The 12,462-nt window shown below is 37.0% G+C and overlaps 1 protein-coding gene across 10 annotated transcripts in view; it reads right to left on the reverse strand.

Moving 5' to 3' along the window:
- DMXL1 (Dmx like 1) overlaps window positions 1-12,462 on the reverse strand; it is a 91,815-nt gene that overhangs the window by 61,434 nt on the left and 17,919 nt on the right. For all 10 annotated transcript variants that reach the window (XM_068665924.1, XM_068665927.1, XM_068665922.1 and 7 more), the window contains exons 4-9: window positions 11,832-11,910; window positions 11,095-11,227; window positions 8,729-8,795; window positions 7,118-7,293; window positions 5,753-5,942; window positions 3,244-3,412 (exon numbers count right to left, since the gene is read on the reverse strand). In XM_068665924.1, coding sequence (XP_068522025.1) covers window positions 3,244-3,412; window positions 5,753-5,942; window positions 7,118-7,293; window positions 8,729-8,795; window positions 11,095-11,227; window positions 11,832-11,910 — 814 coding nt within the window. The remainder of the gene's footprint in view (window positions 1-3,243; window positions 3,413-5,752; window positions 5,943-7,117; window positions 7,294-8,728; window positions 8,796-11,094; window positions 11,228-11,831; window positions 11,911-12,462) is intronic.

The following is a 12,462-nucleotide window of genomic DNA, read 5'->3' on the forward strand; positions in this document are numbered from 1 at the left end:
AATATGGTCCATCTGCTTAAAAAAGCAATTATTGACAGTCACAAAAATGGGTTAATACATTTGGCAAAAGCAGAACTTGGAAGAAAGAAATCCATTGAATTCTTTCATTGAAGGACAAAGCTACAGCAAACATGAATGAGAGGGTGGACTGGAAAGATGATTTCTCACATTACAATACAGATCTATGGACTTTTAGTGTGTAACACGAAATCTCTAAAGAAATCTGTTTTTTTCCCCCCTCAATTCTTCTACCTCAAAACTTCAGAGTTGTTCTATTTTGGAAAATAGAAACTTTTACAGCATCCTCTGGAGGATTTCCAACTTCCAGTTTGAAACTGCTCAGTCCTGGGTAAAATCCTTTTTGAGAATCTTTATTTGCTTCATAAATCACACTTTTTCCAAAAAGCTTTTGAAGTTCTTTGATTCAATAATTCTGTGTGTATATGACTAGTAGTAATCTTGCCTGCCCCTATCCACTCCCACCCTCCCCCCCCAAAAAAAAAAGCAATAAATTTATTCCTTTCAGTGAATGAACTCCACCCAGGCTGAATACTGGAGGGTGCAGCTGTCTCAACAAAGGGTGGGGCAGCCATCTAGAGGGAGCTTGACAGGATGGAGAAATGGGTTGCCAAAAATCTCATGAAGTTCAAGGAGGAGTGCAAAGTCCTGCAGCTGCGGAGGAACAACTCCAGGCACCAGTACACACCAGGGGCCACCCAGCTAGAAAGCAGCGCTGCAGAAAAGGACCTAGGAGTTCTGTTAGACACAAAGCTGAACACAAGTCAGTAACATGCCTTTGCTGCTAAAAAGGCCAACAGTATTTTTAGCTGCATTAGCACTGGCAAGGCCACACCTAGGGTACTGGGTCCAGTTCTAGGCTCCCCAGTACAAGAGGGACATGGGAAGAGTTCAGCAAAGGGCCATGGAGATGAAGAAGGGACAGCAGCATCTCCTCTATGAGGAAAGGATGAGAGATCTGGGACTGTTCAGCCTGGAGAACAGAAGGCCAAGGGGGATCTTATTAATTGTGTACAAATACCTGAAGGGATAGTGCAAAAAGAAGACAGAGCCAGGCTCTCTCCAGTGATGCCCAGTGTCAGGACAAGAGGCAGTGGGCACTAACTGGAACACCAGAGGCTCCATCTGAACATTAGGCAAATGGATGGTGTACCAGCACAGGTTGCCCGGAGAGGTTATGGAGTCTCCCTTCTTGAAGTTACTAAAAGCCACCTGGACAGGGTCCTGGGCAACCTGCTCTGGGGAGCTCTGCCTGAGCAGAGGGCTTGGACCAGATGGCCTACAGGGGCCCATGCAAACCTTAAACTGATATTACAGCATCACAGAATGGTTAAAAAAATATTATACTCTCAAGAATTTTGTTTCTTTACAAAAATAAGTTCAAAAAGTAACAACAGGAAACATTCAATAAAAATGAAGATCTCTTCATTTGCAACGTGATAGCATTACTCATCTTCTAAAAGGGATGTGAAGGACAGAAAATGCTGCTCTGGACTTATCTTTTGTCAAGTACTATGAACACTGTAGTAAAAGTAAACTTTGGAGTGAAATCATAAATCAATTTGGTTTAAATCAAAGAAAATGCAATTAGTGTTTTTTTTTTCCTCAGGTAAGGACATACTAAGAGGACTACTTAGAAAAACTGGTTAGACTGACGCTCTTAGGGATTTGACTGTGAAGGAAAACAGATATATCTTCAAATTAAAGCTCGAGATGTGAAAGCTGCTTCAAACAGAGGTTCCACAATAAAGAACAACCTTTCATTCCCCCATCTAGTAAGACCAAATGATTCAAAAGACGGTATCGAGAAGGATAATACTAATACAGATGAGAAAGAAGGGGTAAAAAAAGAGGTCAAGGACAATTAATTCTTAGACACCTAGGAAAATATTTTACTATTCTTTTCCAAAATTATTTTTTCTTATTCTGTGAGCTTGTTGAGCACATTATATTGCAAAGACTATTAAGAACAAATTAAAGTTTGTTAGATATGTATAAACAAACAGCAAAAGAAATGCATTAAGAATAGGTGCAAACAAGAACTCTGAAAGACTGCTAAATGCATGAAAAGATTAGTTAGCTCCTTGTACAACATGGAAATGCAGAATGCGTAGAGGGGAAGTACAAATCTCCAAGAAGCTTCAAAGAAACATTCCTTTAAGACACTGGGTAGTAATAGATACAGTGTCTGCAGATGTTTCCTGTAGAAACAGAGTAACTTGATGGTACAGCACAAACACTTTTTGTTACTGTGTGGAATTCTACATGTATCTGTGACAGAAACACTAGAGCTAATACTAAAAAAGATGAAGACTAACTCTGATTTTCTTACTGAACAAAGTGTTCACAGATTGCTTAACCTAGCATCAATAAAGAAACTCATTGTTCTTTGTAATCATGCCAAAGATTGTACAGCTACAAATATGACCTAATGCATGAAAGCAAAAAGTGGCCTTTCAAACAATGGTTAGACAGGCCAAAAAAAAAAATTAAAAATACTAAGTTTAAGACGGGCCTTAATAGGCAAATACATTACATAATCCTTTTCTTGAACTACTTAAGTCTTGACACATGAAAACACATCACAGCAGTAAAACCATAATGAAAGGCTCTTTAATAACACATTTCCATTTAGTTTTTCAATTGGTGGACATAATGCTTCATTTTCAGCATGGGCATAAAATTATGAAAACTGAAATATTAGTTACTAGAAGTTTTTTTTTTCTTCCCATAATGCCTTGCAACATAATGCATGAGCAAAACAATATTAAAGTTTATGGAACACAAGATGCAGATGTGTTTTGCCTGGTTCAGAGACAGAACAGTAGTAGGGAGAGGCATGGTTACTTTAGATGTTTAGTATTAGGTAATCATTTTAAACAAATAAATCTCCAAGCTTTTTATCACTGTACAGTCTACGATACAGTGTAAGCAGCCAACACAATTAACATTAAATTTGTAAACCTAGTCACAAATACTGCACCTCAGACCACTATGAATTTCTGCTAAAACATGACAGAAAATGAAAGTCATGAAAGCAGAGAAAATCTGCTCCAAGAATTTTATTACTGGATAAAGGTTCTTCCAAGAATTAAATGAAACCAACTTGCTAGTCATTTTGCACAGTCAGATAAACAGAACTGACAAATTAAAGCTTAGGCAGACAATGCATACCGAAGAGAAAACAGTAGTTGCCTGATAGTAAGGATTTACCATGGTTCCTACCTGTGGCTGGATTGATACTGGCAGCAATATGGAAGTGACAGAGTGCATTTGCATGAGGAGGAATGTTCCTGTGAACTTCGTGAGGATCTTGCTGATGTGGAGAGTATCCAGTATGTGCTACAACAGCACCAGACCTCCTCCTCCCTCGTCGAAAGTGCTTCAGGTTTAACTGCATGAAGAATAAGGTGTCATTTTTAATTCCTTTCAAAAAGAAAAAGCAGATTTAATCTGTAAGTGATTTTCTAAACATTAGGGCATGAAATATATTTTTCAGTTTAAAATCTACTTCATAGTATCAGCAGAGCTTCTTGCAAAAATTGCATCATTCAGATTGTACCTTTGGTAGAAAGATACTGAACAGAAAATATTACTGTTTCATAAACATCACACTTAGTAAAGATTCTGAATGAAAAAGGAAAGAAATCCAAATAATCTTGTTTCAGAGAGACTGTGAAAGTTTACATCAGTACTTTGCATATGATTAGATGAGTAATTCCCCCCTCTTCTCCTATAAGGGCTCTATGAGGAGCCCACAGGTTAAAGCCTTAGATTTTAAGGTTCACCCTACTATTAGGTTTCTGCGAGAAGATTTCGGTAGAAGGGGGCTGCAGGGATAGCCTCTGTGAACAGAGCCCAGCAGCTGCCCCATTGGTAGGGCTGACCCCCATCAGGTCAGAGCCAGCTCCAGCTGCTCCAGAAGGGACCCGAAGCTGGCCAGAGACAAGCCATGAGTGATGCTGGTTGGGACTCTGGAAGAGTAGATTTAAGAAAGGGAAAAAAAAACAACCTGCACTGCAACATCAGCCGGGAAAGGGGAGTGAAAACCAGCCCTGCAGACTCTCACATCAGAGCAGAAGGAGAGCAGGAGGTGCTGCAGGCAGGCAGCAGCAGTTCCCCTGCGGGCTGTGCAGGGAGAGGCCCCTGGTGGAGCAGGCTGTCCCCCTGCAGCCCATGGGTCCCACATGGAGCAGATCTCCACGCTGCAGCCCATGGAGGACCCACAGGCTTCAAGAACTGTGGGAAGCCTGTACTGGATTAGTTTGGGAAGGACAACATCGCATGGGAGTGACTCTGCACTAGAGCAGAGGAAGAAAGCAAAGATGAAGTAGCAGCAGAGACATAGCATTATGGACTGACTGCAGCCCCTGTTCTCCATTTCCCCTGCACTGCTCAGGGGTGAACACGGAGGCGGATGGAGGGAGAAAGTGTTTTTAGCTTGCTTTTAGTTCTCACTGCTCTAGTCTGCTATCAATAGGCAATAAATTACATTCATCTCCCTTACACTGAGTCTGTTTAGTCTGTAATTGTAATTGGTGAGTGGTCTCCTTGTCCCTATCTCAACCCAAAACACTTTTTTCAGTCAAATTTTCTCCCCTTGTCCTTCTGAGAGGGAGTGAAAGAGCAGTATGGTGGTGTTATCTGCCAGAATTAAACCACCACAAACCCCATCCACGCAAGGAGGTTTATTCCAGATGGAAAAACAATGGAATTTTTAATATCAACTACAACAGTATTAGAGTCACACTCCAAACAGTGCACATTTCAAGTCTGTTGTGCTGTAGCTATCTATATAAGCATGAAAAGGTATAAAAAGACACATGATTTCTATTACAGTTGGTATGATACTCTTGGTATTCCTTTACACTTGTTATCCTTTGCATCTACCCACAGCACACATGTAAAATAGTATCCTCACGATTTTTGCATTTTTTTAAACATTGCCTCTTACTTTCAAGAGAAACACAAAACTGTCTCCAACTTTTTTTTTTTTTAACTTCTATTGGAATAGTTTGTTTGCTCTGCTGTGTCTTTCAGTCTGACAAATTTTTCATCTATGCACATGCTATAGAGGTACCATTACTATGCTGACTACATCACTCAATTAATACAAAAGTACTAGGTCCACAAACACGGTCCACAGAGCTTTGCTGCAGAACTGCAATGCTTCACTTTATTTGTGTTTCCCATTGCTTAGAAAATATTTGTTACGGATCATTTGCCCTAGAGATACAGCTAGAGAGCTGCCTATTCTACCTAAGGACTGTAGCAGGAAGACAAAGGTCATCTCTCAGTCCACCACTTTTCCAACTGCAGAAGCCAGAGAACATGCCACACCTTCGGAGGTAACAAGTGAACCTCTACCATATAAAGGCAGCATTATTTGTGGGTTCTACACATCCTGCGTACAGAATGTGCTCCATACTGTTCCTGGCCCTTTGAATAACATAACATAAAAGCACTTTGCTTCAGTCACCTGAATAATGTATGTAGCAGTGACATGACATCATTGTGTTTTCTAACGTTAAAGCTCAATAGGATGGCTGTCAGCTCTTGCTGTCTGCCAGGTAAACATGAGAATGATTTCAATGAAATTTATTGTTTTATACCAATATACAGACCTATTCTCTGAAGGATTATGGTTTATAATACATGTTCAAGGTATCAGTTACAATCCTGCCTAAAATTGACTGTGTACATGTGTTTATTCTCAATGTTCAATTTCACTTACCTCTAATGCATTTTGCATTCGTTCCTTACTTGAAGTATTTCTCTTGAAGTTATTTGTGAAGTTCACTGCTTCAGTCCAATTGTTGTTTCCTCCACCATATAACAGGCTGTCATTGGGTAACAAAGTCTCTGCCCAGAGACGACAAACGTTATCCTTACAGCAAGTCAGGAGAACATTGCAGACAGCACCACTAATGAAAGAAAATTTAAGGTGTGAAGATGCCACTTACAGTCACATAGCATGAAACCAAAGCAAGAGCACCAAACTGTTTCCATTCCTGGTTTTTAGAATTGCACAAACTCGCTTATGTACTAAGGAAATAAACATTTGAGAACACATTCTTGGGAAAACTAATGCTATATGATAGGCTTTCATGTCTATTCAAGTATCCAAACATAAATTACTTCAATAATTTTCAAACTTAATAACAACTGTGGAACACTGAATCATGGATTTCAATTTACTGATTCAGTCCTAGCTCCAACATTGTTTATGTATTTCTTTTCAAAGCCCTTCACACAAAACACTAATCATACCCTGCATACCTTTCCTCAGTCCTCCAGGTCTTACTGTTACTTAGCACTTTCAAAACTACATATTCAAAGCAGAGAAACCAATGCAGTATCAGGAATACAACTACAAATTTAGAACTACAAACTTCTCTTAATGACTGTTTTTCCAAGTGCAATTTCCATTAGATATATCTGCAAAAAATCCAATTAACTTAAACTAGACACTGCAAAAAAGATATATATAGATCATGAGATTTCCAGCTCATGTAAGTTCACAATTTAGTTTTAGCCAAGATTCAAAAATGCCACGGATCTTCTGACACTGAAGTAGGCATCATGGAATAAGTGGATTTTCCCAACTTATTAAGGGACTGTGGTAACAGCTGTTTGTATAAAGGTTGTTTTTAAGGTTGGTACAAAAGAGAGCATAAACTTGCCCAAACACAAAGGTATGCAGAATTCAAATGGCTACCGATTAGAATAATAGTCACAGTAAAAGCCTGCCTGCAGAATACAAAATTGCTAATGTTATTTCAGTTTGAGATTACAGTTACTTACAAAAACTAGGGAAAGGATATTTAGGAATAGTCAGAACACAAAAATGAAAACCCCCAAACCATCAATTCCGAATGACCGTTTTAATCCAATTTGCAGATACTGTTTCTGACAGAGGTCTAGTTTTGTACTGGGTAGAGAAACAAATCGTAAGAACCTTAAGAAATATTTGAATACTTCTAAAAGAAACCATGAAGTGATAGGACTTTTGAACTGCTCTGACTTTTTTCTTTTGGTTTGTTATTATTATTTTTTTTTGAACAGTTTACAAACTGTTTGCATTGTTAGAACTACTCACCGTGGCATGAATTTGCTGGTCTTCCTCCATGAGAATGAGTTTACTGACCGAGGATGGGCCAAATAAACAAATGAAAAATCAATTTCTTGTGCTTCTTTTCCTGGACTCGCACCTGGTGGTGTTACGGCTGATCGCCAGCTGTCTGTGTTGTACCACACTTTCACAAGACAATCGTCCTAGGGTGGGGAGGGGTTGGCACAATAAGTAAGAATAAATAATAATGACGCATCGGAAGGACTTCATACTTTAAAATCCATCTCCTTGGTTTTAAATTTTCTTCCAAGTGAATTACTTCTCTGATGACAATAACTCAGCTCAGTAAATAGAACTTCAAAACCCGATTATAAAGTAAACATGGTAGCAGAGTTGCCTTTTAATCTGTCTTGCCATTACTAATTTGATTTTCATTTTGCTTCTTCTCATTAGCTGTCAGTTTTTAGCTACAAATCTTCAAGCTGTATTGCGATTCAAATACCAATAGCACCCATTACTGTACTTTGGCAGAAAAAAACAGTTACACACACAACGTTCAATTCTAGGAATACAAACAGGTCAAAGATGACATCTCAAAATTCAAGTTCAGTTCTCAAGAGAACACTTTTCTTACATATGCTAATAGAAAAATTGAAAAGTCATGTATTTAGAGACTGTCCATATATCTTTAAGGACCAGATAAACTAACCTGTTTCTAGATTTACAAGCTGCTGATAATATGTAAGTAGGTACATTCTAGCATTTTGTTTTCTTTTTAATAATTCTGCAGTGTCTGCTAGATTCTTTATTTTAGGCAGCATAAATTTCATCACTAAACTAGCATCTATCTGTTGATCTGTGTAAAAACTGCTCATAGTGTAAGGTTTTCTGTGTCTTTTTAAAAACAGTAATCTGGAAACATAACTTATTCCCTCTCCCTCCCCCCCCCACCTAATTTGAAAATTCCATTAATTCTCAGAAGATTTTTATTTTTTAAACTCATCTGTGTGAATCTCCCCTCATATAAAGACAACAGTATTACTTGGATCTCCAAGCTATTCATTTAGCATCCCCTAATAAGTAGTATGAACTCCTGTATGTATTTGTGATATTTTTTTCACTGGCTGCTTTACACCAACTTGACTTCTCTGCTCTCAGTTGTTAGGATATTATTCTTTTATAAAATGTAAACAAGAAGTTTGGTAGTATAAATAAAAGACAAATTTGATAATGCATAAGAAAGTGAAAAGATATGGTGAGATTATGCTTTATTTTCTCAAGGGGTTTTAATGCTTTTGCTGAGAAGCCACTAGAGAGGCAAACAAAGCTGATCTATAAGATCGACTACAGACTCATGTTAAATATGTGGGAAAGTATATTCTGATGTTTTACAGTTTAATACTGACTCCAAATAGGTATTTTAAAATAGTACTCGGAATATTTTATTGTTTTTCCCCATCTGTGTATTTATTATCTTTCTCCCAAATTCTCCTTTTAGTGAAAGTGTAAACGTAAACAGAGATCACTGGAAAGACTATGCAATAAAAAAAAAAGCTATAAAAATGAAAGTTTTCATTAGAAAACCTGAGAGAGAAAAAAAAAGCTATCTGAATTTGTATGAAACAACAAAAAGTTTACCTTTCCAGCAGTAGCAAAAAACTCCCCATCTGGCGAGAACTTCATTAAACAAACTTGAGAAGCAGTTCTACGAAATAAATACATTTAAAAATAGAAAATAAGTTTTAAGAACTCTTTCAGAACTCTAAAACAGTTTTTACCTTTGAATTGACAAAAGTGATCTAATTCTTATATGCAGGTGTCCAACGTACTATATGGAACAATTTAAGCTTTAACAAAGTTGAGAAGGAAGAGGCAAACTTGTGTACAACACCTGGTTATGGTTAAACAGGAAAAACAGGAAACTAAAAATTTGTAGCTAAGAGCAAGCACAGTATCCCATATTAAAAATTACTGTAATTGAAAAACAGTGGCTAAACTTGTGTGCTTCACCCCAAATATGCTCCATTTCCACTTTGTAAATAATTAGATTTCAAACGGAGTTCTTTCAGCCCACGTTACCTTCCAAGTATTCTGAAAAAAGAGAACTCAGTTTCTCATATTCCCCACAGTTATAACTGAAGAAAACAAAAATGTATAAAAAGAATAACACACTTAAGTATTTGAAATTAATTCTTATGTTAATAGTCAGAGTGGTAGAAGCAGCAACACTGAAAAACCTAGACCTAGTTCAGTGGTTTGTTTCTCCTGCATTTTACTTTCACTGGAAAATACAAAAAGTATTTTGCAGGTTTTCAGGCACTGAGCTGGCACCTACACGACAGGCTTATTACTGGCAACAAGAACATACAAGAATTTAATTATGCACTTAAAGTACATTGTATATTTTTCATCTTTAATTTATTAGACTTGTGTAACAAGTTGTAAAGCCTAACTTTTGAAAGGATTAAGTTAGCCATCGGGTCATCGCAAGCATGTTAGTATATGCAATAAGAGCAGCAAGTCAATTACAAAATCTGTGCATCAGAGAAAGGCAATTTCCAACTCAATTTCAGCAATGTGGTCCTACTACATCCAATATTAAGACATCTGGGAATGCCTCCTTCAGACATTAAAAATACTCTGGCATAGGACAGTATTGCAAAATCTCTATCCTGCAAACTTCTTAACAAGAAAAAAACTGTACTAAATCTAACAGACATACAAATGCTAGAAGACACAGGCACAAAAGCACTTGCTTGACAGAGCAAGTTCTGTTGACCCTTATCAAGGCCTGCTAGTTCAAAGTACGCAAAACCCAGGTCTCATTCCTCTGCAAAACTAATTTAGAGGTATTAAACGAAGACTGCTGTAAGGTTTGAGATACAAATGAGAAACTTACTGAAGGGACAGAGGAAGAGCAGTATCTGCATGTTACTGACTGCTACTACGACACTCCCAGATCCTCAAGCCATAACTTTGGCATTATATCAGCAACCTGACGACTCCTCCCATAAGGAGGAGAAATGATGGCCCAGAGGTTTAATCAATAAATTGACTAAGTCTTTATTTTGTAATTTAGAAAGTTTACCATATTCAAAATAAAATTTTTCTGCTGGATAATCTTGGGATTTTAAACACACTGCTGGTAAAATGTGGGAATACAGGGAAAAAGAAACAATTGAAAGATTTTTTTAAAAAAGGGCTTTTCCAGGTACGTCCAGGGAACTACCTCCTAATGCCATATGTTTCATGCAGAGTAACTGCAGGTGGGTCCCTCCAGCCAACCACTTAGGAAGACTTAATTAAAGAGGCTGCCATATGGAACACTAATCCCAAGCAACCAGTGCACTTGATGTATTAGAAGAGTCTTCCTACGGTGGGAAGGACCATGATTTGGCTTAAAAACAGAAGTACTGAACTAAAACTCTTCTGACTGTACCAATACACGGACACAAAAACTCTAAGGATTAACTAGCATGAATATGAGAAAAGTATTCAGAGATGTAGAAAAACAGAAACTGTCTATCTTTACATGAATCTTCTAGATATCCAAAATAAATACAGAAAAAGCAAAATGTGGGAGGGTGTGTGCGAAGCAAACAGAGGTGTAGTAGAAGAAATTTATCTGAATAAGTTTTATTTGAACTGTTACTGCAAGTATAATAACCTTCAAATATGCAACTTTCATCTTACTGTACAAAGAACAAAGTCTGCTGAGATGGTCACAATAGCAGCCTTCACACAGCATTCTAACAGTACTCAATATAATTGCACATCTGCTTAAAAGCATAAACTACTTCAAAACAACTAGTTACAACTACTTACAGCTAATCTTGTAGGAAGAAATAAATGTCACACATTCAAGGGAAATACAATTCAAATTTATCACATTTAATAATCTTTATCAAATTGAAGTAGGGTTTTGTTGTACTACAGTTAAGTATTTAATCTGAAAGGTATAAACCAGCAAGCAAAAAGGAATTTTTTATAAACCAGTTTCTTACTTGCATTGCCAGATACACCTCCATTCTCCACATCCAACATCTGTTCTTTCAGTGTTGTCATTGTCACAAGAGTTTTCAGAAGGAACATTGGACCAGAGCTGAAGACAATTGGAACCAGTCAAAAGGCGAGTGCCTAAAACATGTATTTATAACAATATAAGTACAAAACAAGTAGAAAAATATAGATTTCTCTAAAGACAGAAACAAGATAGTTCTGTGTTCTGAAACCAGATACACTGGAGAACAAAATAATACCAGATATTAAATGTATGCTTTTTTATATCAAAGTTACTAAAACAGCAGTGTGTCCTTCACCGCACTGATAGATTGGATCAATCCTGAAAGAAGGTAGCTTGTACTCTCCCATATTGAGACATATTGACTTCAGTATGTACAGCTGACATTGTGAAAATCCATCATATTTTCAGAGCAGTCTTTTCTAAAGAGAGGGACCCAGAGCTACTGTGTATGTCCCTCTTTCACTGCAATACTTATTTAAGCCACTTTTTAAAACATTACATATTGCTGAGATTAGGATAATCAAGTAACACCATACACATTCATCTAATAATTTGTCTCTCCTCTTGTTACAAGTAACCAAAGGCAGATTCCACTTCATTTTGGTATTTTCTATTGTGCTAGAACAAAACGATCTTTTTTGTCTCCAAGGAACAGTGAAATCTAAATGAGAAATCAGTTGCTCAAAGAGTTAAGTGTTTCTTATATTCTCTTCTTACCTGCGGGATCCCATGTTAGATTATGTGCTATACCTTCCAGTACGATTTGAGCATTCTTCTGCCACTGATAATGTAACCTCTGAAATGTTAAGTTAGCACAGAAATGCATTAGCACAGAAATGCTTTCTTCCCCTCCCCTTTCATACTAAAAACATCCCATCTTCACTACACTCTCCAATTTTAATGAAGGATGTTTCTAAAAATAAATGACTACTTATCTAACAAAAATTGTTTCATGCTGACTTTAAAACAAAAGAGCTTTCCATTTATGTGATCAAATAGAGGTTTTTAACTTAATAATAAAGCTTGAAAAAATTTTGAATGTATAATCATCATCAGGATCTGAGCTTTCTAAAAGGAAGTGTGATTTAATTAAAAAATACCAAAAGTACACAATGAATTTACTATTTGATATCAGTAGTACTGTTAAATGTTATCAGTAAGTTCAGGATCTAATATATCATACAAATCTTAAGATAGTTGACAACTCTAGTTTTTGGTTATTCCTTCTTTCCTTGAAACAATGTGTGGATTAGAATCACTAAATATTTATCCTGTCTGGCTTCATAATAGGTTATAACATTAAGAACACAGTGGTTTTGTTTTGAATTCACAGAGTTTTAAACTAATT

The sequence above is a fragment of the Anas acuta genome, chromosome Z (assembly GCF_963932015.1).
Source record: "Anas acuta chromosome Z, bAnaAcu1.1, whole genome shotgun sequence".
Lineage (NCBI taxonomy): Eukaryota > Metazoa > Chordata > Aves > Anseriformes > Anatidae > Anas > Anas acuta.